General features: G+C 36.6%; 1 protein-coding gene across 9 annotated transcripts in view; it reads right to left on the reverse strand.

The window, feature by feature from the left end:
• The window catches only part of EMB1135 (RING/FYVE/PHD zinc finger superfamily protein), a 91,748-nt gene extending 68,217 nt beyond the window's left edge, over nt 1–23,531 (reverse strand). For 6 of the 9 annotated variants that reach the window (XR_015817066.1, XR_015817067.1, XR_015817068.1 and 3 more), the window contains exons 1-7: nt 22,842–23,531; nt 18,262–18,327; nt 17,997–18,170; nt 17,791–17,921; nt 17,436–17,512; nt 12,254–12,435; nt 11,588–11,665 (exon numbers count right to left, since the gene is read on the reverse strand). Coding sequence is in view for 5 of the 9 variants with exons in the window: in XM_088213522.1 (XP_088069648.1) it covers nt 11,588–11,665; nt 12,254–12,435; nt 17,436–17,512; nt 17,791–17,921; nt 17,997–18,170; nt 18,262–18,327; nt 22,842–23,243 (1,110 nt within the window). In the remaining 4 variants the exon portion in view is untranslated. The remainder of the gene's footprint in view (nt 1–11,587; nt 11,666–12,253; nt 12,436–17,435; nt 17,513–17,790; nt 17,922–17,996; nt 18,171–18,261; nt 18,328–22,841) is intronic. The other 3 variants (XM_088213519.1, XM_088213518.1, XM_088213520.1) reach the window with 2 other exon arrangements.
• Nucleotides 23,532–23,876: the final 345 nt, after the last annotated feature.

Raw genomic sequence — 23,876 nt, forward strand, 5'->3', positions numbered from 1 at the left:
TAAATATCCTCTTTTACCTATCCAACAATTGCCCACTTTATCCTAAGAAGACTCTAGACCATAAATCAAAGTTGATAAGAAAAATGACACCAGAAAAGAAGACGGTTGCCAGATTTGGCAGCTCTCTTGAACAAGTAGCACCCATTTATAATGACCTTTCCCCCTTCAATAGATTGTTTATTGTTAAACTACAACACCCTGCCACTTCTTAGGGAAAAAAAAGCTACTCTAGGTAAAGCATTGATCTTTTAAACAGATTCTACAGAAAAATTTTATCAGTTCTGTCTCTCTTTGCCAAACAAAACTGATAAGATTTTAGCAAAAAGGAATCTCTGTGGAGGCGGCTTATGGCAGCTGGAGGTTGGATGGGGGTTGGAGTGTTAATGTGGTTAGGAATCTCAATGATTGGGATGTAGGCAAGTATGAAGATCTTCTTCATTTGCTCTCTGATGTGCATGTAACAACAGAGAGGGATCAAATTGTCTGAAAACCAAAGAAAAAAAGCCACTCTGGGTAAAGCATTTATCTTTTAAACAGTTTCTACGGAAAATTTTTATCAGTTCTGTCACTCTTTGCCAAACAAAACTGATAAGATTTTAGCAAAACGGTATCTCTGTGGAGGCAGCCTATGGCAGCTGGAGGTTGGATGAGGGTTGAAGTGTTAATGTGGTTAGGAATCTCAATGACTGGGTGGTAGGCAAGTACGAAGATATTCTTCATTTGCTCTCAGATGTGCATGTGACAACAGAGAGGGATCAAATAGTCTGGAAACCAAAGAAAAATGGCGAGATTTCTGTTAAATCCTTTTATGAGTACCTGATGGGTATGGGAGATTAAGGACAGATTACTTTCTAGCCAAATAGATTTGGAAGGTTCAGACTCTGCCAAAAATTGTCTTTTTTGCATGGGAGGCTAGCAGAGAATACATCTTGACAACTGACAACTTGATGAGAAGAGGAAGAGTGATGGTGAATTGGTGCTACATGTGCAAGCAAGAGGCTGAAACTTGCAAACATCTCCTTTTGTGGTGTCCTGCTAGTTTATAATATATGGGCAATGATTTATGGCCTGCTTGGGGTAATAAGTTTGGTTATGGCAGGCTCAGTAAGGCATGAGATTTGGACGTGAGAAGGTATTGTAAAAAGAAAAAAACGTATTAAATTAATTCCTTTGATTATCTTTTGGGTTATTTGGAGCGAGAGAAATAGAAGGAATTTTGATGGGATTGAAAATGATATATTTAATATTAGGGACAGATAGTTTCATTATTTTGGCTCTTTATTGTTAGAACATGATATGTATAGAGTGAAGGACTTCGCATTTGTGATAGATAGACTGCCTAAACTGTAAATATTTTTGTAAATGGGTTGCATCCCTTTGGTGCTAATTTTTATGCATCTTATACTTTTTATTTCAAAAGAGATTATAGCAAAAAGGTTCCTTTTGAACTGAGCTTCCAGATTGACTTATCTACGGCCTCAGTTGGTCTCGCACATTACGAGAAACACTAGAATAAATTGATATGTTTACGGACCTTCCAGCAATAGATATTCCTTTTTGCAGATATTCTATAAGAATTATGTATCATTTTTAATGTACTACTCTAATTTTAAAATTTTAGAAAGCATTTTTCATTTTTCTAAAAGTACGAATTGAGATAGAATCAAAACTTGTTTATGTAATATGTTCAACCCAATACCTAATTAGTTTGACATATTTTAATGCAAATTAACAACGAAAATCTCTAACAATTAATACAAAGTTATGTAAAAATAACATAAAACTTTTCATTTCAAATTATTGGATGTCGTGATGAAATTATGATTTGTAAAAAAATTTATTCATTCAATTGATAAAAAATTGATTTATAAATTTTAAAAATCATAAAAATGCAAAATAGATTATCCAGATTCACTGTCCAAACAGCATTACCCATGGAGTTGGAAAAAGATTTTGCTACTGTTGCCTCTTTATTACAAGCTGAAGAATAAATCATGAGAAAACATCAGTTAATTGTTCCGCCTTTGCTTCATTAATTCAACCACAGACATTCACCTTTTAACCTGATCCAACATTCGAACAGATGCATCCATGAAAATCCTACCTTCTCAAGCCAGTTTTCCTCCATATCCCAACACCATATGGACTTCCTGAGCTTCTTGAATACCAGCCCGTATTTTCTGTTTCAACTCAGCTTTGACCACTCTCCACCACAACCTATCCCACTCCCTCATGAACATCCATAGCTACGCATCCTACAGAGCTTTTCCTTGAATTTAACCGTTGATCAGATCTCTAGGCCACCACTCTGAAAATGGGCCTTAAAGAACATTCCAAATCACCAAGTGCAAACTCCTTTCTCATCATGATCACCCAATATCAGACGATGTTGAATAGCCTCCAGGATTCTAGTCACACTCACCGAGATGCTAAATAGAGACAGACAAAGGGTTGGTAAATTGACTAGAGTGCAATTGATGAACGTAGTCTTCCTCTTATTAAAAGGAAACATTTAACTCACCCTGCTAGACTATATTCAAATCTATTTAGAGTCGGATCTCAAATGGAGATATCTTTGAACTTAGCTCCAAGGGGCAATCTCAAGTATTTTAATGGTTGAGTAGCCACTTTACACCCCAGAATTCCAGCCAAGGTAACCGAACCCCACCTTTCTCCAATCAAAACGAATTTTAACTTCTTCAAATTGATTTTTACATCATATATCGCTTGGAAACATAAGAGAATGCATATAACGTTAATAAAGCCTCTGAGTCAAGTTTATGAAAAGGCAATGTGTCGTCAACAAAGAACAAATGGATCACCTCCTCAGCATCTTAATTTTTCCTAGCTCTAAACCCCAGAATAATTGACTCTCTTGATGCTTTAATCAATCTGTTAAGGGCCTTTTATTACAGTAAAGAGCAATGGAAAGAAAGGGTCTCCCCTGAGCCCATAAGGGCCGTGAAAAACCCTTAAGGGCCATCATTGTCCAAGGCAACAAAAGAAGTAGAAGTAATGCAAGTCTTTATTCACAAACACCATGTAATGCAGGAAATTCCATGACGCCTTATCAGACACTATCTCCACGTCTAGCTACTATTATTCTAGCTAAGGCCCCTCTGAAATTGTCTATTTTGTATAGCTCTTTTACATCGATGACACCCTTTCACACCCTATTGGTATCATTCTTCTTTTTCTTAAAAAATAAAAATTGAAGAAAAAAAAAATCCTAAATGACAAATTTACATAAACATTATCCTACTTTGTCCTAACCAACAATGTATAACCCAGTAAGCACGATAACAGACAGCTTGTTTTAACAAATTTAAGCTAGAGAGAGAAGAGATCAGGAGATAAAGAGAAAAGATGAAGGTTAGAAAAAAGAAAGGAGAGGGAAAAGAGGGAAACACAAGAAGAAAAGGGTTCAGAAAGAGAGAAAACAGAATTTAGAGAACAAACAATGCTCCAAATTCTATTCCAACAAGAGTATAATCTCATTATCCTCAATGTATTTATGTAAACAAAAAGGGCCAATAAAGTCAATAGCAATATTGGAAAATAAGCAAGTTGACCACTTGAGATCGCTTGGCAACTAGACAAGTTGACCTTGAGATGTGCCATCATGTTTTGTCCAATGAGAGGCATCACATGTTAGCAACTTGCCAACTTATAGTTGTCACCTCCTCTAACCACTATCTTTGAATCAATCAGAAGTGAGTCAAGTGCCACCTCCTTCGGATCAATCAAAAATGTAGCCCAACATGCCACCTCATTCTAAGAAAAATAAACCAAAAGGAGACAACCAAAATAACTTCAAATTCTAACTAATATATGCTAAATAGCCTACATAATATAAGAACACATAAAACTTAAAATATACATAGGAAACATTTTCTAACATTGAAACGTTCGAACTTAGCTTCTTCCAAAATTCTGCATCACAAACTTTATGATTGAGCCTAAATGTAGGGGAAAATAAAAAGAGCAGTAAAGTAATCAAGGACATCAAGTCTACATTCAAGGTTTTTCCACAAGGTAGTCTTCTTCAATAAAAATTCTTTTTGGATAAAAGAACAAATATCATTAAAGATGGAAAGAAGAAAAAATACTATGAATAAGAAGAATGAGACATCCTCAAAGCTAAAGGAAAAGCAAAAGAATAAAGAAAGACAAGCAAACAATCATTCGCTAGTGATGCGGGGAGCTTTAGGATCAAAACATCTTGATCATGAACTCACATCTACAATAGCATGCAGAAACTTAATTCTCAAATTAAATCCTCCCTACTTGAAGTATATTCAACAATTCGAATACAAACCAAGGTAATTGGAAATTAAAATAAAATGAATAGAAAAGACGTCATGACTTATCCAATAAATCGATTCAGATTCCCCGACTCAACAAAATGATTGAAACAACCTCCCTTAGAAGACACTCACTCTTAAACTAACAAAACTAATTCGAAAGAACAAACCAAAATTTTATTAATGAACTGAATTGTTGATGTTACAGCCTAATGGTGATGCTTTTATATAGATTTTTACTGGAATAGTTCTAAACAAAGTAAAAGACTAGAATTCTATCTAAATAATTGTTTTATCTTAATCTTATCCTAAAATAATAATTAAATATTCTTAATCTAACTTAGACTAGGAAACAAAATAATACTAAAATATCTTATCTTAATCTAAATACATTAAAATAATAATTAAAATAGTACTTAAAAATTAAAAGGATAAGCTTCCCTCTCTCATGGTCGAATGATGACTCCTCAAATTTGAGTAGTCCGCATCTTCTTTGATTTGTCTTCCATTAATTTAATTAATTAAATTAAGGAATTTGAGCTAGAAAATAAGGGAAGAAGTTTCCCTCTTGAATTCCACCACAACCATGCGGATACGGCTCCTCTCCTTAGGAATTGGTCTCTTGGAAGCTTCTCTTTAGGACTTCTTCTCAGCTTCTTAACTTTATCTTCTTGCAGCCGCATTCTTAAATTCAAAAAGAAGTCAAAAACACAACTTAGAGAAGAAGGAATTTGATGAGGTTCCCCTCCTCGCGCATGTGTTTGCATGCACATGTGAGCAAGGGTACTCACATGCCCGGCACGTGCTTGCCTTGGATCTCTAGGCCTAGTTGCGCCTAGCTTGGACCTTTCTTCAGCTCTCCTAAGGGCCCTCTTCTTACCACGTAACCTCCCAAGCTTGTGGATGGTCTTAGACCTCTCAAACCCATGGCCTAGGATTCCCGTTGGCCTTTGGACGGGCTTTTGACTTCCTTGATGTTGGGACGAGCTAGGAAGCCCTCTTAGATTAGAGACCAAGTCCATCATGGAGTGGGCACTATAGGAATCCTTCCGAGAGAAGGAATCTTTTTCCCGCATGTAGCTTCCCGTTCCCACGGGCGCATGTGCGTTGTGGTAGTGTGTTGGGCGCATGTGCGTTGTGATAGTGTGTTGGGCGCACGTGGATGGGCTTGCGTACTGGCCTATGCGCGCAGGGCTTCCTGGTTGTGTGCGCGTGTATTGTATGCGCGGTGCTCCCCTCCCGTGTGCCTTGTTACGCACAAGCAACTTTCCCGCGAGCTACCACTTGCTCGCAGATTCTTGGCACTTTGCGAGATTCCCCCAATTTATGGGATTTCTCCTTCACGCATGGGGGTTTCGTCTCCCGAGGCTCGACTTGGGCTGGGATTGTTTTTAACCTAGCTACGATCACATCACCTAGTTGCTAGAGATAAAAGCTTCTCTGTTATGATGAAGCTCAGTAATGCCTGTGGAAGGGTAATAGCCATGTGTCGTGACCCATAGTGTTGCCCAATAAAAGTAGCCATTTCCCACAGCTCTTGGAAAAACGTACTCCAGTCATCAAAAATTATGTGATTTTATATGATCCAAATGCACCATAATCCTACAAATAAAGCACCTCTTAGAGGAGTTTAGCCTCCAAAGCCACCCTTTCCCCTCTAATTTGACAACTCAAGAGGATCTTCACTGTGAAAGGGGCCACCCAATATATGCCAAATAGCTTCATCAACTTTGCCCAAAACCTCTAAGATGTTACATAGTCACCCCCTGCAAAGCACATCACACGAATGCATTGACATAAGGCTCTATGAGGTCAATGGACTTCAAACATGTCGTTCGTGTTAAGCTTCCAATGGATGGTAGTCCTAGTGAAAAGCTTAATTTGCAAAGGAATAGGAGATTTCCAAGACACTGGCATTACAAAGTGGGCTATGGGCTAGTCTTGAAATAAGATGGTCAAAGTGTATGTGCCTGAGGATTCCAAAGTCCACGCTCTAGTGAGGATTCCAAAGTCCACGCTCTAGTGTCAGTATGGGTAGTCAATCGAATAGGTTCCAAAATGTTCAAGAAAGCTAGCATAGGTCTCTGTACCTTTCTCCTCCTACGCTTTATGTGTCTATCCCTGTCTCTTCTTGCATCCTCAATCCTTGTTAGAGGTTATTAGTTTTCCATGAACCTTCCAACACTTTTTTCTGGTGTACCTTGGTTTTTTACAAAAGGTACACCAAAAATTTTCCCTTTTCTGCCCGTTGCCAGCTAAGACCTCACTGTGATTTGATGCAGTTGACGCGGTTTGGATCCTTTAGTGACTATTTCGGAACCCTCAGTGGTGCGAGATTCAAGTATAATCCTCTTTTACTTTCCTTTACGCTAACTAAGGATATTACCTCATTCAAGGGCAGAAGTATTTCCTTATCCAAAATCTAGACTCTTTTTTAATCATATTCTCCATCAAGTCCTAATATAAATTGCATGTTCTATCTTTCTCAACAACTCTTTTAAGATTGTTGCGTCTTTATTACTTTCCATAGTGATATTGTGATATCATCAAATTCTTCCCATAAGTCTTTTAGAAGGTTGACATTTTTTGTGATTGTCTTGTTGCCATGTAATTGTCCAAGTTTTAACGGTCAGATCATATATCTAAGTTGCATCTTTTTCCTCAAAATAGGTTCAAATCCAATTCCGACAACACAAAACTATTGCACTAAGCTCTGGTCGCATAGAATTCTAGAATCATGCCACAAACATTGAATCTTCCTCACCTGAAGCATCAAAAATGGGATCTTCCGACTTTGGTTTAGTGCCTTAAGATATGGTTTAGTTTGTCAAAGGAATTAACTGGCAATTAATTAACCAACATATTTTATGCAAATAACTAGTAGATATTATACAATTAATTAGCAGATTTTATATAATTAGTCAACATATATTATATAATTATAGCAGAAGATTATATGCAATTAACTAGCAAATTTTATACAATTATGGCAGCATATATTATATAATTATAGCAACAGATTCTATACAATTAATCAGCAGATTTCAGACAATTATGCCAACAGATTATGAAATTAATTAGTCAGCAGATTTTATATCTAATTTTATAACTTGTGCACCTTAATAACTTTAATTAGGACATATTTGTTTAACTAATTTAAGCGCTGAAAATTAACTTGTATATTTGTATATATAATGAGAATTCTCCTCTACGGAGAGGACACAAAAATTTTTCTGCTTAAAATCTCTTAAATTGTCATAGTATCATAGCATAACTTCTAAATACTTGCATTTTTTTCTTATTTCAACTCTTAATCTCGTTTTTGTTCTTAATACAGTCCCTTATTCTTATTTGTTCTTGATAACTTCTCTCGACATCATGTCCACAGAGAAGTATGAGTCCATCTTCATTCGTTTTAATCGCAAAAACTATTCAATCTGAGCATTTCACTTCAAAATTTTTGTTAAAGGAAAATATTTATAGGGTCATATAGATGGCAACAAACCTGCCCCAAACAAAGATAAAGAAAAGAATGAGCATGCCAAGTGGGAGGTCAAGGATGCTGAAATCATGGCATGGATTCTAAGATCTGTTGATTTTGTTCCAACAACAGCACTTGTTCCTCTTAGACACAGTACTTGTGTTCATAGACCACCAAATAGGTATAGTTTCACCCCTCCTTTCTCCTTAACTCACCCTGTCATCTATTCCTATTCGCTTCTCATATAAACAGGCAATGGAGCATGAGTGTTGGCAGTAAATTATTGAAGTAGAATTTCTGGCACTAAAAGAAAACCAAACTTGGGATGTTGTTTCATATCCCCTGTCTGTGAAATCTATTAGAAGTAAACTTGTGTTTTCCATAAAACTTCGATTTAATAGATCTATAGACCGTTAGAAGACTTGATTAGTGGTTTTTGGCAACAGGCAAGAGTATAGTCTAAACTATAATGAGACCTTTGCACCAGTAGCCAAGATGACAACCATGCGCACCATATTATCCCTTGCTACATCTCAATCATGGTCTCCACATCAAATAGATGTTAAGAACACATTCTTACATGGTGATTTAAAGAAAGAAATTTATATAAAACTTCTGCATGGTATACTTATTCCCTCACCTAATGCTGTTTATAAACTAAAATGTTCTTTATACGGCTTGAAGCAGGCACCGCATGTATGGTTTGAAAAGTTCATATCCACTCTTCTTGGTTTTCATTTACTCAAAATCAGTATGACTTTTCACTTTTTCTTCAAATGATATCCAAGGGTTTAGTTGTACTTCTTGTTTATGTGAATGACATAGTTATCACCGACTCTCATAAGGAGGGAATCCCTAAAATCCAAAATTTGTTACACTCTTTTTTTTTTATATGAAAGACTTTGGGCAGCTCACCGACTTCTTGGGGTTAAAGGTGCATCATCGGCCTCAAAGTATTTTTTTGAATCAATAAAAATGTATTCAGGATCTGATTAAATTAGTTGGTCTCACAAAAACTACATCTATTGACTTCTATGAAAATTAATGTAAAATATCAACATGATAAAGGAGAATTTCTTGAGAATCCTACTTTATATCGGAAGCTGATTGGTAATCTCATCTATCTAACCATCACTCAACCAGACATTTCTTATGTTATCCACATCGTCAGCAAGTTCATGAAAGCTCCTCAACATCTCCACCTATCAGTAGTCCGTCGCATCATCAAGTACATCCATGACACTCCTAACCATAAGTTATTCTTTCCTAGTAGTTTTTCTCTTCAGCTACAAGTCTATAGTATTATTGATTGGGCAGGGTATCCAGACACTAGGAAATCTACAACTGAATGGTGTATGTTTCTTGGTGATGCTCTTATCTCTTAGAAAAGTAAGAAACAAGACTCTGTATCCAAATCTTCTGCTGAGATAGAGTACCAAGCCATGTCAGTTGCATGCTCCAAGATCATTTGGTTGCACGGTATCTTTACAAAGCTCGGTTTCTCACAAGTTCAACCCACTCCACTACACGCTGACAACACTAGTGCGATCCAAATCGTTGTCAACCCTCACTACCATGAAAGGACGAAATACATAAAAGTTGACTGTCATTTCATCCACGAGACATATGACCGTCAAGTTATTATCTTGCCACATATATCCAACACTCTATAGACTGCAAATATATTCACTAAATCTATGACACATCAGTGTCATAACTTTCTTGTTAGCAAATTGATACTTGTAGAATTTGAGGGGGGATGTCAAAAAAATTAACTGGCAATTAATTACCCAGCAGTACAATTAACCAATAAATGTTATACAATTAATCAACAGATTTTATACAATTATGACAGCAGATTTTATGCAATTAGTCAACAGATATTATACAATCATGGTAGCAAATTATATGCAATTAACTAGTAGATTTTATACAATTATAACAGCAGATTTTATGCAATTAGTCAGCATATATTATATAATTATGGCAGCAGATTTTATGCAATTAATCAACAGATTTCAGACGATTATACCAATAAATTATGCAATCAATTAGCCATCAAATTTTATATCTAATTTTATGACTTTTACAGCTTTAATAATTTTAATTAGAACATATTTATTTAGCTAATTTAGGAGTTGAAAATTAGTTTGTATATTTGTACATATAATGAGAATTATCTTCCACGGAGAAGACAAAAAATTTTCAACTCAAAATCTTTTAAATTATCATAGCTTTCCACTGTCCATTAGGATAGTTCGAAATAATTGTAACCAACTCTAAGTAATCTTTGTCATTCAATTGATATGGGGTTTAGATTGGCTGAAATTTGTCGTTGTTCTGTTGAGTTTCCCATCGAACAATTTGTGCTGATAAACTGAGACATAATATCCAACATCTTTCAAAAGAAATGCTTAGGGCAATTAAGGTTAAATAAGAAATAATAAGGAGATCATTGGTTGGAATTTCCAAAGGCTGAGCACAAAACGGTTTTGCGCTCTGGTGTTTGACTGTGTAATACGACGCAACTATGTAGAGAGCAGCAGCGGTGGACAGAGTGGTAATGAGGAATAGATGAGCAAGGAGGGACTATTGTTGTGTTGTATAGGCTGCTTGGTGCCCAACAGAGGAAGTGGCCAGCAATTGAGACACGACAAGCCGGACAAAAGTTAAGTGTAGGTTCCTCTTGTCAGTAGTTCTAGTGGCTGCTCAAGTTGCAAGCCCATGATTATGGTAGCTAGTGCCTGAGTGATTGCTTTGCCTACTTCTAGCCATGCAGCTTGAGATCTAGGGCAGGCTATGACGACTAACTTATGGTGGAGGTGGCTGGTCTTGTGGTGGCTGGTGGTTAAAGTATGATGGTCAGCGATTAAGATTTGCCTCTTTAGGGATTTCAACAATGAAGGCCAAATAGGATTTGCGAAAAAAGTTTACGGTTTTTTTAAACCTAGATCTCCGATACAATATGGAGAATGAAATATGAATTTTATTGAATAATAGGATTGTATATATATATAGACTATATGAACAATAAAAGAAAACCTACTTAATTACATGAGATAGGTATATTACTAATACACCCTTTACCCTACTTACCATACAAAATACACTTCCTAACAGAAGAAAGACGAGAGACTTCTCTTAAATTATGACCAAAGGGAGGCTGTAGACACACACAATTGAATCCACTTGCACCACTTCTGTAACAAAACCTTTGTGATGTAACAAGTACATCAAGAAATTCCCATCAACATGATCATAGGCCACTTAAACATCCAGCTTACACAATAACACCATCTCTGCCCCTCTTGTTAACAGAATCTACAATTTCATAGGAAAATCTTATTTTTGTTTGTTATCATTGTCACCATATTCATATCAATAGTACTACTATTTATTTCTTCTATTTTTCTGAAATAACTATTCATTTCTTCTATTTTTATCATTATTTACCAAAAACTTTTGACGAAGACAGCAAAATAAACATGTAGAGAATAAAAGTTCCCTAGAAACTTCACATGCTTGTTGATGTAGAGGTTTAAATTTTAAAATATAAAGTAGAATAAAAGATCATAAACATTATCAAAACACGATTAAATTGAAAGAAATAACAAAAAGCAACTCTCAGAAGTTGAAGCCCTCTTAACTCCACCATGAGCAAAAGATACCTTAACTACTTACTAAAATGGGAGAAGAGAAGCAAAATAAAACACATTGCGTAGGTTAATAAAAATCACATTATAAATAAACCTAAACATCCTAATTAAAATGTGGCTTAAAGACTTAAGCTCCAAGAAAAAACCTGAATCTCAAGGACTGCCTCTCCTGTGCGTGTTGGCTGACTTCCAGCTTCAGGTACCAAGTTTTTGGCTTTGTGGCACTACAATGAAGTCATTGGCCCTTTAGCAACAAAAGCTAGATATATCTATATATATATATATCTAAACCACAAAGCATACATTTCATAACTGGCACTACAATAACCTAAAGGTCACATTTCATCTGTTTCTCGTTCAATATATAGTCAATTCCTACTAGTCTTTTTTTAGGAGGAAATTTTTATATTAGTATTAATACATATACGTTTAACATAATTGTATTTGAGTTATTCTACTACTCCTAAAGTGAATATGTTGGAGTGAGAAATTGAACTCACCTCGAGAAGTAGAAATTGAGCTCCTACCCACACGGAATTATAGGTGAGACAGAAGAAACTCAAATAAACCACCTTGTTCTAATTATACATATCAAGACTATTATGAATACTAAAACTAAGAATGGAATTGTTTTTTTTGGGGGGGGAAGTAAAAGTGTATTAATAAAGCAAAAAAGGAGTGCAACGCACATAGAAAATATTTAGGAAAAAGAACTAAGAACTGAATTTAAAATAAGTCGAAAAAACCTTGAAACAAATTGAATAATAGATGCAATAAATAAGAAAAAAGACAAACAATTCAGCATAATATACCTCATCGAAGATGACAAGTCCATCAAATCCCGATCCACACCACTGCACAAGTTGTTGTAGACGAGAACGACCTTTCTCAGAAGATGCAATGAGGCTACTGTATGTTAGAAACACAACTCCCTCCTTGACTCCAACAGACTTCGAGTCAAGCTTAGAATAAGGCAGCTTGTTCAACGCATGCACTGCAAAAAAAATTAAATATGCAATCCTTCTATTGTGAAGCCATCAACAACCACCATAAAATAGCATTTAGTATTCCTGAGTAGTGAAAGAATCCATTCTAGAGAGTATATACATTTTTCCAGAGGAAATCTATTCTAGTGAAAAAACACATGCATCTTCGTCATTATCCTGTAACCAGGAAAAAATCTTTGTGATTGAGAAGAAAACTTGACAATATCTTTTCAGACACAAGGCTGGCATCCTCAATTTATTGTAGGATTGTAGATGTCTTGGTCGCTCAAACAATCTCCTTGTCTTCTTAAGTCAATGTGCAAGTTTTTGCAGAAAGAGAGGGGAAAAAAGAAGAAGGTTGGAAACCTTGGTTAAGAAGTTGTTAGTGTAAAGATACCACCCTCTTTTCTACTTATCCACCTTTATCCCTTCCGATGCCCAAGCTCATCAACTGACCCAGTTATTATTGCATGTCATCTAGAAATGTTGTCACTGAAATTTGAGAATTGCTTTCTCTGCTTGGAAAGTCTGTAGAGAAAAGTATACTTACTATTTATAAGCTTAGGAAAAAGGGTCAGATCATTGTTAATTGTTGTTATCTCTGTTTGAGTGCGGAAGAGTCTTGTAATCACTTACTTCTTTGGTGTCCCATGATATACAGACTTTGGAATATGATCTATGAACTATTGAGAATTAACTGGGTGATCTCTGGGACTGTTTGTGGGGAATTATGGGCTTGGGAAGGGATAGGTGTCAATGGGAAAGTTGCTAATTTGATTTCTTTGACCATTTTTTGGATTATTTGGAAAGAGAGGAATGCTAGAACCTTTTAGGGCAAAACCTTAGACTTGTATAAATTGAGAGATAGATGTATTCATTATTTTGGGACTAATATGTTAGGTTATAGCATTATTAGTGATGAGAATTTTGGGAATGTCATTGAAACTCAACCACATCGTAAAGCTGTACATAGGCGGTATCCCCTTTTTTGGTGTCTTGTTAATATATACCATACACTTTTTATTTCCAAAAAAAAAAGTTGCTAGTGTAAGTAGAGTTTTCTAGCTTCAACTAGTTAGAATCTCAAAGAGAAGATTTCTACAATTGACAGAGATGAAATGAGCAACAACCAAAGTGTTTTTCATTAGTACACTAGAATCTAAGGGATGATAGCAACTACTATTGCTTGTCATGGATGTCTGCAATTATTTTTTAAAAATAAAAAGTATAAGAAGTATATTAAATCCACAGCAGCAAGGATGCCACCCGTTTTATAAAATATTTACAAGTTTATTAGCATATCAACAATATTTCCAAAATCTTTCATCTTATATAAATCATGTTCCAAAATCAAAGACCCAAAATAATAAAATTATCTATTCTTAATTTTATAAATCTCCCTTTCTATCCCCTCAAAAACCCTATTATTTTTCTCTTTTAAAATCACCCAAAAAAGTAGTCAGTGAAATAAGTTTAACAAACTTTTCTTTTTTACAAATCCCCTCCCATGCTCAAATCTCATCTCTTGCCGATCTTGCAATAACCCAATTAATTCTTAACAAGCCATAAACCATTGTCTAAACATTATATGCCACCAGACACCAAAGAAGAATACGGTTGCATGACTTAGCAACTCTTTTACAAAGATGGCACCCACTCACCAAGGTCCTCCCCCTTCTAATCAACTTTTCTATTGTCAAAATACATTCTCTACCCGTCTCCCAAGCAAAGAAAGTGATTCTAGGAGTCGTCTTCACCTTCCAAATCTATTTTTCCAGGAAACTCATCTCTCCCACCTCAACGTTACTAACCAAGTGCTTATAAAATGATTTCACTGTGAAAAACTCCATTCTTCTTCAAATGCCATACAAGTTAATCGCTATTATCATTCAATTGAATAGTGGCCAGAAGTTGGAGCAAAGCTTCGCATTCTTCAACCTCCCAATCATTGAAGTTCCTTGTCACATTCACGTACCACTACCTTCTACCATTTCCTCCCCATAAGCCTCCTCCACGAACATATTCTTCGCTTGTGCTATCAAAAACTGAGAAAATTTGATTCATAAGGCATCCCCTCCCAATCCAATCATCCTGCCAAAACAGAACCATGTTTCCTCTCCCGACCTTCCACTTTGTACATTCTTGTACTCTATCACACCTCATCATTATGCTCTTCCATAAACCCGCTCCATATGTTCTACCCACATCACTTGAGGATCCTTCCCCGCCAATGCCTTGCCCCTCCCCTCCCCTCCCCCCCCACCCTCTCTCAAACTTTCACCATCCCTTTCCACAGATAGTCATCTTCCCTCCAGTATCTCCAAATCCATTTATCATGTATGGCCCTATTCATATAAACCTCAATCCTAGTCTTCCATCTATTCATACACCCTCTAATAACTTGTCTTTTCTTCATGTTATTTGTCCCCTTAATATTTTATGATATTATTTTTCCAATCATCGACGCCTCTTCACCATTTCCCCCTTCCTTCTTGTTATACTTACTTCTGCAATCATAATTTATAGATGATTGCAATCTCTTTAGTTCCCTCACTCCTCCCTTCCCTTGTTTTCTTTTCTCTCTTACAACTGACTCATTCCCCTCCTTTTTCTCCCTCTACCTCCTTTTAATTTCTGCAAATAAATCTAATACCTAGTCTTCAATCCCTTCAAAGATGACTCCAAACAACTTGTTAATTCTCTAGATGTTTCTCATTACCCAAACCAAATTGATCTCGTTCTGCTTTTTCTTTGACCTTTCCCTACTCAACACCAACCTGTTCATTTTATATCAGTTCTCTCGAAATTATTGCCCCATAATCCGCCTCCCCAACTAGAACAATCTCCATCCATTTCCCTTTTTCGGATTCAGTCTCCTTTCCCTCTCCGCTTATCAATGCCCCTTCCTCTTTAATTTCCTCCCTCACTTTTTGTGCCAAAACCTCTTTATTCATGTGCCTCCTTCCTCTTCTTCTTCCGACACCACTGCTTCCCTCTCTGCCCTGATCTCTTTCTCTTCTTCCTCCTCCCTCTCCTCCTTTTCCTCTAGACAGAGTGCTCCTTCTCCGATTTTTTCCTTCTCTCTTAAGCCTTCAGAATGGATCAAGTTCCTTATCATGGGCCTCCAGACCAATTTAAGTTTTGGATTCCTTCTCTGTTTTACTTCCTTACTCAGCCCTAATTGCTTTATCCATTTTCCTTTTTCCTCCCACAAATATTTTCTTCTTTTGTTCGGTCCAAGCTCCCCTGTCCTCCTAGGTCTACTAAATTCTGGCCCACCACCTGTTCCTCTTCTCCCCGGATGTCTGTAATTATAATTTGATTGGGGGTAAGAAGAAGCTCAAAAAGCAGCCCTTAGTGAAGAATTCTTTCAAGCTTCCTATAACTGGCAACATCTTTCAAGTTACTGTGTCCATACATAAGTGTGGATTATCCCTGTCAATTTTCCTGAAGTCTGCACTGAGCCAAAAGGCCTAAGTCAAGCGTAGTAGGGGAAATCAATTGCTTTCTAATGTCACTCAAGTCCCAGTGTTTAACCAAATTTCTCAAAAACAAGAAGCTATATGCTGGAGAAGAATAAGAGATTAGACTTTGGCCAATGGAGCCTTAACCTAGTACTATCCATTCTAAGCCTAGGCCCAATATTAAAGAGGCATGTAGGTTAATGCTAGGAGAACAAAACCAAAACAATAGCATTTGCTAGCGTTACAGCACAACACTTGACAAACAATACAATACAATTTTTTTTTAGATAAGACAAACAATTCAATACAATAATATGGAAGTACTAGACATATTGTATTATCTTTTGTTTAGAGCAATAAAGATGGGACAAAAAATAAGTCAAATCTTTTCTGATTTGTCAAACACCAAGCACAAACAATGTTGAATTTTGAGATAAAGCTAGAGGCCCAGGAACAGGCTCAAGTCCCAGGAAGACCCCTGAGTTCAAGATTGCCCAAGAGACCAAGACTTGTGACCAGCCTGTGAATTGCATCAGGGTTCCGGAACCAGACATGTGTCTTAGCAAAGCACTAGGGTCCAAGACTGTTTGATACTTTATCCATTGGTCTGGTTGGAGGACAATCACAGAATTTTTGTAGATCGATTCTTCTATTTTCAGTTTCTATGAACAATTATAGAAGATCATCTCTAAGATGAAACAATTCCACTGAATTGAGTGTAATTAATGTATGAAAGAATCTAGGATATCAAAAATATTAATGAACCCACCAACTGTTGTGATTCCTGAAGATATCTCTTTTTAACTTCAAGTTAACTTCTAGAATCTATTTCTTAGCTCAAGATCCTTCTTACTAATACTAACTAGAACGACTTTTTTGACCTCCCAATGGGCTAATGCTCATGGTTACTATACAGCTGTTCTTGTTTCTTTGCAACATAGAAATAAGGGACAACATTGTACTAATCATTTTTAGTTTTTAGCTGTTTTAAGCTTTTTGGTTTTAGGGGACTTTAGAAGGATATCTCTTTTTAGATAAAAGAAAAAGTATATTAAGATGAGAATAGAATGGTTATACTTCTGGCTTTAGAAGGATATCTTATCGTCTGTCTTATGTATTTTCTCTCCCCTTTTCTTCAATAATTTTCCTTCTATCAAAAAATCAATAAAAAAAAAACTAACAGAAAGAAAAGAAACGAGGTCAAAGACCAGAATTATTGCCTTCAAATAGTAATTCCTACCGCTACAAAAATATTAAGAAACCTTTGTTTCCACATCATAAAACACCCTTTTATTCTTTACATAGCTCCATAAGATCACACAACTTACATTTTAAAATTCCAACATATATGAGTGTCGACCATTTATAAAAACCAAAACTATCTCGACGTTATTTCCAAAAAAATGATGAATATAAGCAACATATATTCCTAGAACTAAGAAATCATCGTCTTTATTCAACACATGAAAACAAAAATATATACATGATCGAGGAACAACTATAAATTGAATATTTAACTAAGATAAATAAAATTAAGTACTGACCTTCCATACATGTTGCACCAACGTCATCCAAGTCTCTTCTTGCGTCGAACTTCAAGTCTGAACCAACAGAAATCCACCTGTGTAAGATAATTGAAAATGGCAGAAGAACATTGAGAATGTGAGTTCAATTATAACAACCCTGCCAACTTCAGTTTCATATTTTAATGAAATAATATAGAGCAAAGTTAATGTATGTATTTATGTTTGTACATATGCAGAGAGGTAGCAGGCTGATAGGTAGTCCAATAAGCTGTTTAGTTGAATATCTTATACTACAAAGATGGATTAGTACAGTAAGGTGCTTAGCATGCTATCAGCAATGTGTATACATTGTTATCCCACAAACTGAACTTACAATGCTTTTCTCCTGCCATGCTGCCAATTCTCCCATATTAACCCTGCAATTGTTCGACCTTTACCCACACCAGCTCCATCTCCAATAAAGAATCCTGCTCTGGAACCATTAGGAAGATGTTGTAGGTGTCTCTGCAATAACAAATCTGCATTGTCAGACAAGGGAAGCTAACAAAGAACAGGATAAGCCCTACCAAAAAAATCAACCTGACAAGCATAAACCAAAGTCTCAATCTGCAAGCATGACAGAGCATTTGAACTTTCCAAATCATCCCTGATTTTTAGATCATAAGTTGGCTCCGGCGGCTGCACTGCGGATAAAGAGGATGTTTCAACAATAGGATCAGGATGTGAAGGTCCAATTGATAGTTTCGGAGGATGCTGCATGGAGTTCACATTTTAAGTCATCAGACTAGTTGCTAAATCCTTTAAGAGAACTTTAAAGCATGAAGTCTAAAGGCACCACACTTACATAATCCATAAATGTTTCCCCTACAGTGCCACCTTCATCTTCTTCACGCTCCACTTCAATCGCTACCTGACCGGTTTTAGCATTTACAGAAAGAGAAAATAAGAAATTTAACCAACATAAAATGAAGCATAGAGCAGGAAAATGGGAAAATATAGACAAAATGTTCACTCATTACAAGAGGAGATTCCTTGCAAGTTACTAAAATCTTCAAGAACTTTTTACTGACAGCAGCTTAGGAACTAGGCATGACAATCATCAATCAAATAAATTTTTACTCATAGAGACGCTGAGTACGAGGACATCAGCAGCCCTTTTGTTTACCAGTAATGACATTTATTTGAGAAGACAACGAATATATGTTAACAAGGCACCAAGGGAGTGCCACCCATGTACAAGAAGCTCTACAAATCTGTCTTTTCCTTCCAAAATTCCTACTAAAATATTTAAGATCTTACCAGGTCAACAACAAAATATTTAAGATCTTCCTCGTTTCTCTTATCTCCTTCGATACCTTGTAGGTCATATTGAAGGAGGGGAACAGAAGGGTTGTTGAGGACATTGCTTTCCCTTCAGGTAGAGTCAGGATTTGTGCCATACCCTATCTTTGTTAAGAGTTATTCGAGCCCAAATCTTCAACCACAAGACCTGTCGTCACCTAACCCAAATCAATGAACTCAAGGCAATTGCAGCAAAGAAGAAAACAAAAAAGACTCCACAAAAAAGAAGTTATAGATCTCAGCTGCCTGCAAAGGTAACACCCATTCACTACAAGCTTCCTTTTTACCAAAAAGTGTCAATACTAATAATTCTTCCTCCAAACACCTCCCAACCGATGAAAGTGTTTCAAGGAGAAGCATTTAGCTTCCAAATATGCTTTGAAGGAAAATAAAAGACCTCAGTCACGATATTATCCATGCTTCTAGCCAAAGGGAACACAATAGGGAACTTTTGGTGCCAATCCCCACCATCACATTACTTATCTAGCCAAAGAACTCATCTCCACCAAGAATTGACCCTCATACTTATGCAGCCATAGAATTCATCTCCTTCAGAATTAATTTTCTTCATTTGCCCTAACCATGTAAATCCCTAGACTCATAAACCATCCAATCAACACATCAAGCCCAAACTTCGCGCTAATCACCTTTAGCCACAGCCTCATGGATCTTCAAATTTATTTCTCAAGTAGTGCTTTGTTGGATCTAAGAAGAAACCTAATAGCAAGCAACCCCTTTGAAAAGGAAGATTAATCATATCACAAGCCACCAAGTGGTTTACTCGTAAGACACAAACAAGCAGTGGACAGCATGATGGGGGAGTTTCACCATGCCTTTGTTTAAAGAGGAGATAGATTTTGGAGGCAACTTTGATCACCTATTAAGAGGTCAACACTATGCAAAAGAATAATGAGGGAATTAATTTTCAAGCTTGGTATGTAGAAACCTATGATCATACCTTGGGCATTTTTGCTCTATATCTTTTAATAGTCATGGATATGAGGATGGATGGTTCTTTTATTTTTTTTTAATGTAGATGGTTCTTCTTTATTAAAGAAAAGGGAAATATGTGTTTCTACATCTCTTTGATCTCTTCTCAAATCACAGCTGAAAAAGACCCTCCAAAGTTCTTTGGGGAAGTAAGAGAAAATTGACAGAAGCATCAGTGTTATGTCTTCCAAACTTCCCCAAGGTATTTGAAGTGGCTTGTGATGTGTCTCAAGCGGATATTGGTGGTGGACTTAGTCAAGAAGGACATCCAATAGCTTACTTTAGCGAGAAGTTTAGTGATGCAAAATTGAGGTATAAAACATAAAATAAAGAAGTTTATGTCATCACCCCCAACGCTTAGGCATCAACATTTTTTTTTTTGAAATAAAAAGTGTAAGAAGAATATTAAGTAAAAGGCACCAAGAGAGCGTCGCCCATTTATAAAAAATTTATATGTCAATAAGCATATTTACAATGACCCCAAAATATTCCAATCTATAAAAGTTATATCTCAAAACAACGGAACCAAAATAATGAAACCACCTATTTTTAATCTCAAAAGCCCTATTGTTTCTCTCCTTCCAAATAACCAAAAAAAATGGACAACAGAATGGGTCGAGAAAATCTATTCTTCTTACTAAGACCATTCCAAGCCAATAACTCATTTTTCACCAAACCCACCATAGCCCAATTGATACCCATAAGACTATAGACTAGTCCAAAGGTTCTAAGAAAGTGGACACCAGAGCAAAATGTGGTTGCAAGTCTCTGCAAAGCTTTTGCAAAGGAAGCATATATTCACCATTATTTTACCTCTTTTGCAGAATGTGGCATTATTACCTATTCTTGAAAGAGTTTGTCCTCTACGCTAACCACGACATTCTTAAATATGTCCATTCTCAAAGGAAACTTAACCAATGTCTTCCAAACTAGGTGGCTTTCTTGCAAGAGTACACTTTTGCAATCAAACATAGACAAGGAGTAGAGAATCAAGCAGCAAATGCATTAAACCAAATGGCCTTAATACTCACCTCCATGGCTGTCCAAGTTGTGGGATTTGACTTGGTTAAACAAGTTATTCACCATGCAAAGATTTTGGCATAATTATCAACATTTAGCTGGTAGGAAGTGTAATCCTAATTTTTCATTGCACGATGGTTACATATTTAAAGGAATCTGTCTCTGTCTATCTCTCACCAAATCTCTCAAACTAGAAGCATTCTTAGAATTGCATTCAGGAGATATAAAAAAGTCATTTTGGAAGATATAAAACAATTGCTATGGTGGAAGATTGATTTTACTAGGCAAACATAAAAGGATGGCTGATACGATTGCTAGATGTTGTGTCTGTCAAATCTACAAATGAAAGAAGCATAGTGCTAGCTAAACACACCATGCTTGTACATCACGAACCATGGACAGATATAAGCATAGACTCCATGCTTGATCTGCCAAAAACAACTAGAAGCCACAATTCAATATTTGTGGTAGTAGATCAATTTTCTAAAATAGCTCATCTCCATATCATGTGCAAAAAGCTTTGATGATTCTCATGCTGCCAAACTATTCTTCAAAAAAGTAGTTTGCTTACATGGGCTACCCTCATCCCTTATTTCTGATTGTGATACGAAATTTGCAAGTTACTTTTGGCATATTTTGTGAAGGCTATTGTACACCAAACTATATGGTTATGAAACGCATCAACTCAGGAAGGTTCCCTGAGGTTGTTACGAGAAACTTTTTTCTAAAAGCATTGGCCTTCGCAAAATTCTCAAGAAAATTAGCTTAAACGCTTAATTTCTTAATTTGCTAGAAAGTATGAGTATTAATAAGGTCTTCAATGTTGAATATCTTACTTCATATCAAGGAGGTCACCCGACTATTTCTCATGATAGCGTTCCTATTCGTTTGCCAGACATTCCAAAGTCAACGACGAGATTGAAAGAATTGTTGCTTATCATGAGATGGTGCACAAGATGGAGCTTATCACATTTTCTAGTAAATATGAAAAGAATGTCCCTAACCAATTGCAATTGAATTACAAAAGCTTACCTCAAGAAGCTCCAACCCTATCATGCATGTTACATTTTGTGATTTCAACTAGACGAAACCGAGTTCCCCCCTCCCTCCAAGACAATTGATGGTGCACAGCCATAATAGGAATTCATTATTTAATAATTTTATTGTTTTGGTTATTTACAAGTTTGTTATATCTGTTTTACTTATCTTTAGCATTCTTATTTCATTAGAAATATGTTTCTAAATTAGATTGAGTATTTCCTAATCTAGTTTAGGAAAGTTCTACTTAGCACCCTATAGGTTTCTTAACTAGCAAGATGGAAAAATGGGAAGTAACCCCTTTTTTTTCCATCTTTCCACTCTATTTTATCTCTTTGTCCCATTCACTGTTAGGTGGCTAAGCTAAGGAAAGGAAATCTACTTCAGGGAGCCATTTAGTGGCTTCATATCATCTTGTGAAATCAAAAGTAGTGAAGTGTCTTTTATGGGGTGTGGTTGAGGTGGAAACCACTTGTTGGCTTTACAAGGCTCGCCTAGTAAAATGGATCCAGAGATTTATGATAGAGAGTATTATGCAAGAGTAGCAGTGGACATAATGTACCCAACACAGGAAGTGCAAATTTGGTCGATCATAAAGCTGCCTTGGAAATGTTCTAGCAGTAAAATATGGCAGCGAACTCAAGAAAAGAAAAATGTCTGCAGAAAATACCACCAGATGAAAATAAGGTCTATCCCGAGCACATATGTTGTAGAACTTAAAATGTTCTTGCTCATTGTTTCCCATTTCTGCAGTTAATATTTACCGTAGTCACTAGACTCAACGATTCCTTGAACATAGAGGAATACGAAGTTGGTTAATCATTCGATAACATGCATAAACAAGCATAGGAAAATGCAGCAACAGTATTATGGTTAGTAAGTAGTAGTGGTAGCAAGTGACAACATCAAGTTACCATAAATCTTGGGTCCTCGAAAGTGTAAGCAACAAGCAATTGAGACGATGCTAGATAGATATCTTGAGAGAGAAGGAAAGAATATTTAAAAGGAAAATCAAAAAGGAAAAGAAAGGAAAACCTCGTTGACCTCCTCCGGAGGAGGTGGCGGCAGACGAGGGAGGAAGTGCTTGATTTTGGACAAATCGACGGCGAGGTCGACACCACACTGAGGACAGGAAAAGCGAGTGAGGCCATGGGGAACGTTGAGGATGGCCTTGCAGTGGGCACAGGGCAACTGGATCTTCGTGGGATCGATGCCATGGGCCGGCACCTGAGCGGGCAGATTCGGCGACTTCTGCTGTCGGCCAATGAGCTCCGGAGGCAGCATTTGGGGCATCTGACAGGTAGGGCAGACGAACTCTGTGACCCCGGGCGCCACTGTCAGGATCATACGGCAACCGGCACAGCGCACCTGCACCCCAGCGCCCTGTGATGGGGGTGGTGGGGGTAGCGTAGGTGGCGGCACCGGCGGTTGCGTCATATTGGAGATTTGATAGTGAGAAGAGGGGGAGTCTGGATGGAATGGAATGGAAGCAATGATTTGTTAGGGCGCGAAAGGTTTTTGCTTCGGGTTCGGGTTTATTTGGTGTTTTCCTCACTGAGTCACTGGCTCGCTCTGCTGCATATTTGGTTGTCAAAAAGAACAGGTTCAGAGAAAGAGAAATAAAAAGCAGCCCAAGTAGCGCACAGAGACAGGGAGATATGGCTCCCTCTCCCATGCCCCAGCGGCCAAGTTCCGCTGTCGTTAGTTAATCGAGTCCTGCGTTTTAGGAGTTTTTTCTTTTATTTTTTATAGATAGGATGGGAATTTATTGATAGTATTTTTTAGTTACTCCTTTTCTTTAGATAGTATTTCACTACTTTAATAATACTATAGTGTATTATTGATCAAATTCAGAAAAATTTTACACATTTTATTACTGAAATCCAAAAGTTGAAATCCACTTTACTATAATTAGATAGATACCTAATTAATACTAACCCCACAAAAATAAAAATAAATATTCCATTATTTATAGAACAAACATATTTATAAATATGGTTTATTTTAAGTCTATATAAATGTCAAGATACTTTCTCTAAAAATATATCTTCTTTAAATTTTGTTTCCTTC

Source organism: Carica papaya, chromosome 2 (assembly GCF_054855325.1).
Source record: "Carica papaya isolate Zhongbai chromosome 2, ASM5485532v1, whole genome shotgun sequence".
In the NCBI taxonomy this organism is placed as follows: domain Eukaryota; kingdom Viridiplantae; phylum Streptophyta; class Magnoliopsida; order Brassicales; family Caricaceae; genus Carica; species Carica papaya.